At 36.4% G+C, this 6266-nt stretch overlaps 1 protein-coding gene across 1 annotated transcript; it reads right to left on the bottom strand.

The window, feature by feature from the left end:
• Positions 1-5202: 5202 nt before the first annotated feature.
• LOC112730346 (probable LRR receptor-like serine/threonine-protein kinase At3g47570) lies at positions 5203-6266 on the bottom strand. The gene is made up of 2 exons (XM_029291091.2): positions 5903-6266; positions 5203-5582 (listed from the first exon to the last, which is right to left on the bottom strand). The coding sequence occupies exons 1-2, from the start codon at positions 6264-6266 to the stop codon at positions 5203-5205; spliced, it is 744 nt and encodes a 247-aa protein (XP_029146924.2).

The raw sequence follows: 6266 nt of genomic DNA, 5'->3' as shown, positions 1-6266 counted from the left end.
ACAATAGTCTCTGATCCTCCCATATTGCTACACTGCCTTCCCATGCACCACTTCCCTTGCCTTTCTTCTTGCCCAGTAAGCTTTCCACACAGATATATTTGCCATGTATTTTTCTTGAATAGTTTGAATTACAGTCCCCAGCTTCATATCTTCTCCTCTACTTATGTTATTAGTAATTTTTTTAGCAATCCAATTGCTGGACGCAAGACGGCCACTGTAGTTCCTCCCACAAGTGTGCTTACTCTTCAATGTCTTCAGCCTAACACATCCAGATTTTCCTACTTTACTTGCAAATGCCATCCATGGACACTCTCCGCCTAAACCCTTGCATTTGACTCTGCATCTAACCTGATCGTTCTTGACATATCTAATGTCCCTCCCATTCAACAATGCATATTCCTTAATAGCCTCCTTAAACTCAGCAATAGATTTAAACTCAGTCCCCAGCCGAAACTCATAATCAACACTCATGTCAGCTTCATTATATCTAGGATACCTCTTTTTTCTTACGGGCTCATCAGAATCTCCATCATAGCTGTCCAATGACTCTGTATCATAACCCGAAGAAATATCACCAACATCAATTTCTGTTCCATCTTCAGTAACCCCTCCTGTGTTATTTTCAACACCAACTCCCACATCAACATTATTATCATCTGTTCCTAATGAGCCACTGTTACCTCCGAAGGCATTTGGATGCTGACCTTGTTGGTTTTCTTCTTCAACATTAAAGCCAAAATGATCCTCATGATCACCATCGTCAGCACTGTCATCAAATCTGTTATCTTCACTTGAAGACTCTGACTGACTTACCACTTCTACTTCAACTAAATCATTAGCACTGTACTCACCATCAGAGGGTATATAGTCCTCATCATTTGAGGTTATCTCAACCCCATTTCCTTGTCTACATCCACTAACCGCATACACATGGCAGTGTTTAATCTCTTGTTCCACTACATACTTACCCATTCTCATTGCATCTCCATCAGACTTCAACTCCCTAAGACCATCCTTCAATGCAACTCCAGGTTCGTTCCACCAGATTTTAGCATTGCCTGTGTATCCAACTTCTTTCAGCGCTGCAACAATTTCTTGTAACGACCACTCATCTAACTCAAACTGCAACCCTTCCACTACCATCCCACCAAGGTATTCTTTCCTTCCGTTCCTGCTAACCATCTGACCACCATGGTAGAGATCGAGAGTAAACACAGAATCTCTCATCACTACCAAAAAAAATAAAAAAAATAGATTCATTAGAGAAACCCTAACTACATTAGATACTCTAACATCCACTGAAAAAAAAAAAGAACCAAATCAAACCATAACATATAACTCACACCTGTGAAGGGACTGGGGGTTATGAACCCTTACCTGATTTAGTGTTGCTCTCTTGCACACTTCACTCTTCAGCTGCCAACAATGTCAACCATAAAGCAACTCCACACAGTCCGAACCACACTCGACGATCAATTCCAATGATGGAAGGGAAGCATGAGCAGAGACAAATTTTTTTGGAGATGAAGCATAACGATAATGAATGGTCTCAGTGGGGTTTTTGGTCATTACAAAACTTTGGAACTAAGAAATAACAAGTTTTTTCTCAGTCAAGCTTTTACATGTGCAACTCACATGCTCAACGGCGAATATGCTGTCGAATATTCCGTTAACTCAAACGGAATTTAAACGGTAGGGACCCAATTACAAATTTCAATTTACTTCAGGGACCCAATTACAAACTTTTAAACTGTAGGGACCAATTTGCAATTTCACTGAAAGTGTAGGGACTAACTGTGTAATTTAACCCCACTAATATACTAATTGATTCAGTCTTTTATCCTTAGTCGCTACATTACTCCCACTCATGTCTTCATCAAACAAAACTACGCTTATTTTTAACTATATACCTTTGAATTTGAATTTGAATTATATTGCCATCTAAAAAAAATTTAGCTCATATCTTTAAAATAAATGCAATGCCAACAATTATAAATCACATGTATATAATTACAAAATCTCAACTTAATTTAATCTAATACAAATAACAGTATTTATATTATTCTATTCTTTATATATGATGTTCATGTATTTACACACTCAAAATTTTAGTATAACTTATAATTAAATAGCTTATTTTTATTAAACATTGGATTTTTAATTATCGAATAATCATGAAATGTATGTCTTTGTATTTGAAATTTCTTTAAAGTTGAATTAAGTACTTATTATTCGTCCCACTACAATAATACGAGTACGTTACTTTTATTCGATTAAATTATATCGTTAATTTAAATTATATTAATTTACATATTTAATATAAATTTTCGTACCTTTCATGTTTTAAATTATATGCATAAAAAAATTAAAAAAAAATAAAAACCAAACTAATACAATATCGTCGTGTTAAACAATTTTTCATATATCTTCAATAATTTTAAAATTTTAAATTGTTAATTTTAAAATTTTAAAAAATTATTTGTTATATTTTTTACCAAATCATATTCAATTAACCTAACAAGTAAAATAACCGGCACACTACCATTTGGCTCGGCTTACCCTCGACTACAGCTTTAGGATACTCTCCCTCCACCAATGCAGTTTTCAATAATATTGGACAAATTTAGTATTCTCTATCAATATGTACAGCAGAACTTTTGCACCTGTTGCTAGCCCATCCTGCACTTTCTTCTTATGTTTTTCACAAAAGAAAGCAACCCTTCAATCAACGCCAATCGAATATTTTAAATTAAATCTGTAAGGCCATAAAGCTTGTAACACTGCTGTTCTGTGAAAGTACACTGTCACACCTGAACACCTTTCTATATATTATGTGTAGATAAAAGAACGTATGTATATATGTTTGGAAGGTCAAAGAAATATATGTAGGGATGATATGGTGGAGATTTGATTTAGTCAATGGGTTTTGAGAAAAGAATAAATGGGAAGGAAATAAAGGCAAGTGGAGTCAGGGGGTGTGGGGATATAATGGAATTGATTTGGTTCAGGAATTATGTATGTGAGCCTTCTCTGGCGCCGAACTTAAGAAAATTGAAGTTAGGCGTGATATGTCCCGTGTGTAGCATAATTTTCCCCCACGCTGACTCCTTTGGAGAGAGCTAAGTTCAGCGTGGACCATTTTAAAGAGACTCCCAATTGATATGCTCATCCCATACTGAACTTGAGATATTTTAAGTTGAGCGTCGATGGTGGTTCCTTGCACGCTAGTGACGTTGTATGCCACGCTGAACTTAGAAACAGTAAAAACTCAACAAAAATCTAATAAATAATAAAATCAATGCAACAAAAAATAACTAAGGATACGAAATTATCGGGTTGCCTCTCGACAAGCGCTTCTTTACCGTTACTAACTTGACGGTCAGTTCCTCTAAGGAGGAGGATCATAGGGGCTTAGCTCTTCTCCCCTCACTGTGAATCTTCTCCCTGTGTCTCTGTAAAGTAGCTCAATATGTTCCAGAGAGAGGATTCTGTTTACTGTATAAGTGAACACTGGATTGCAAGTCAATACCACCTTCATTCCTGGGGAGAAGTCTTCAGTGGAAATCTTTTTGTTTCTCCATCCCCTGGGTACTTTCTTCTTTTTTGGAATCTCCTCCTTGGTGGATGATGCATTCCCAACACCAAACTTAGGTTTGATGTCAGGAGGAATTTTATTGACTGTCACCAAAGGAGGTTTGAGCTGCAGATTCTGCTGTGCATCATCAGGTGGTTCTTGAAGGTTTGGATTAATAAGCTCAGTCTGCATGCACCTCTCTTCTTCACCTGTTGAATGTATATCTTTGAAGACATGAAAGACCAGTTGCTCATTATGCACTCTAAGCACTAATTCACCTGCTTTTACATCAATTAGAGTTCTCCCAGTGGCTAGGAATGGTCTTCCTAGAATTATAGAGACATTCTCATCCTCCCCTGTGTCAAAAATCACAAAATCTGCTGGGAGGAAGAACTTACCCACTTTGACCAAGATATTCTCCACTAGTCCATATGCAGGCTTTAGAGATTTGTCTGCCATTTGTAATGCTATCCTTGTGGGTTGTGCCTTTTGGATTTTCAACTTCTTCATCACAGATAAGGGCATTAGATTTATGCTTGCCCCCAAATCACATAGGGCTTTCTCAAAGGTGGTGCTCCCAATGGAGGTAAGCATCAAAGTAGTCCCTGAAGTTATCCTCGAGGCTCAAAGTAATCCCTGAACTTAAAAATTTGTCGAGATCGTCCCTAAAGTTAATCTCCGGTACTCATAGTGGTCCTTCCGGTGAATTTTGTCCAGCTGGCACAACCAGAAAGCTGACCAGGCATCGTTGGTGACACGTTAGCAGCGCAACGGCTAGCTAACGTGGCTTAGTAAATATTTTGGACTCAATTTGGTCCCTAATTTTAGGTTAAAAACCTTAACCCCCAATTGACTCTCTTCTCCTTTCTTCTCCATCGCACAAATAACCAGCCACTGCATTAATATGGTAAGCCTGTGCTTCTGTATTATTGTTTCCATTTTTAGGCATGTAAGTTAAGCTTTTATTTGTGCCACCATATGTAATCTTTTCGGGTGACTAATACCTTCTGTTCTAGTTATCTCTTTTAGAACCCCCTGTTTTTACTGTTTTGGTTTTTGTGCCTCTCCAGATTATTACTTTTGATAACTATGGTGTCTCAGGTCATTGTAATCATCGAGATGTGCATTATGGAGTAAGGCAAGTTGAGATATTATGATACTGCTATTGATCAATATTGAACTACTATTACTTTAAATTTTGTAGATATGCATGATGCTGATTGTTTATTTTTAATTTTTATACTTTGGCACCACTTTTTTTGTTTATTTTTTTGATTACTTGAGTTTGTCAAATGTCAACAGTGCTCAACATCGCAGATTTTCTTTTCTTAGTTTACAGAAATTGGTATTGAAGTGACACAATGAATGTTTCTTACAACTGATATATTATCAATTAGCAAATGGCCATGATCATCCTTTATATTCTTTAATCTTTATATATCAATCCTGAATCACCCATAGCTTAATAACTGTAAATGTTTTGTAGTTATATTTGCTGACTCTCTTTTGATAATGTTTATTGCAACATCTTATGTTCCTAATGTAGAAAAATATAGACTCTACTGAGGCCAAAATTAAAATGCAAAGAAAGGGAATGTACTAAACATTTAAACATATTACAAAGTGGTTCATTTTCTACAAAACCGAACAACATCCTTGTCACTAGCTTTAAGAAACTTGGCCTTAACTTTGTTCAGTGATGCAGCAATATCTGTCATGTTCATTCGTTCTTCAGGTAAATCCTCACAACAATTCAAGGCCAGTTTCAAGATAGATGATGTAGATGCTATTATGTCATCAACATGGTGGTGACCTTCATCTTGTAACAAGTTGGAATCCACAACTCGATCAATTGCACGTGACAATGATTCACTAATCCAACCTTTCATGCTTAATCCTGCAACAAACAAGTCATCTGTTGGCTTCTTTCTTGTGAATGTTTCCATCAGCATTATCCCAAAACTGTATACATCTCCCTTTGTAGAGATAATCCCTTTGGATCCAAACTCTGCAACTCAAATTACCCTCGTTATTTTAAATAAAATATTTGTTTATAGAACAAGTATATGTGACACACAAGCCACTAAAATTGGAAACAAAATGTTTAGATACCACCACCGCAACAGAAAGTGAATTTTTGAACTAATGAAAATTACTACAGAAAAAGTTAAAGAAGCATTGTAGTTCAACTTTGATTACAAATTATTACTAAAAGGTTAGTGAATGATTTATGATCTTCAATTGTATATGCATATTAATCAAGCATATGGTTATAATCAAATGACCAAACTTAAAAGGAAAATTATAATCTGGTGTAGCATAACTTACCCAGTGCAATGTAGCCAACTGTAGCCATGGTCTTGGTATATTCTTTGGATTGTCCCTCGCCAAGCAATTTGGCAATGCCAAAGCCACTGACATGGCCAACCATGTCTTCATCCAATAAGACATTACAAGGTTTGACATCACAATGAACCACTATAGGTGAAGATCCATGATGCAGATACTCCAATGCAGATGCCACATCTATCATTATATTTAGCCTTTGCAAGAAGTCCAAACAATGGTTATGAGAATACAACCATCTCTCAAGGCTCCCATTAGGCATGAACTCCATCACTAAAAGCTTGTAATCTATACTTGAACAACAACCTATGATCTTCATGAGATTTCGATGGCTCAGATTGCGCAT

This window comes from Arachis hypogaea, chromosome 12, assembly GCF_003086295.3.
Source record: "Arachis hypogaea cultivar Tifrunner chromosome 12, arahy.Tifrunner.gnm2.J5K5, whole genome shotgun sequence".
NCBI classification, from domain to species: domain Eukaryota; kingdom Viridiplantae; phylum Streptophyta; class Magnoliopsida; order Fabales; family Fabaceae; genus Arachis; species Arachis hypogaea.
Note: the sequence above shows the minus strand (reverse complement) of the source record. Positions and strands in the feature narration are given on the sequence as shown.

Bases quoted from the DNA above. Each gene is read 5' to 3' on its own strand.
- LOC112730346 (XM_029291091.2), bottom strand. From the start codon at position 6,266: ATGCGCAATCTGAGCCATCGAAATCTCATGAAGATCATAGGTTGTTGT. The intron at 5,583-5,902 runs GTAAGTTATGCT...TTTGAGTTGCAG, and splicing joins AGTTGGCTACATTGCACTGG to AGTTTGGATCCAAAGGGATT.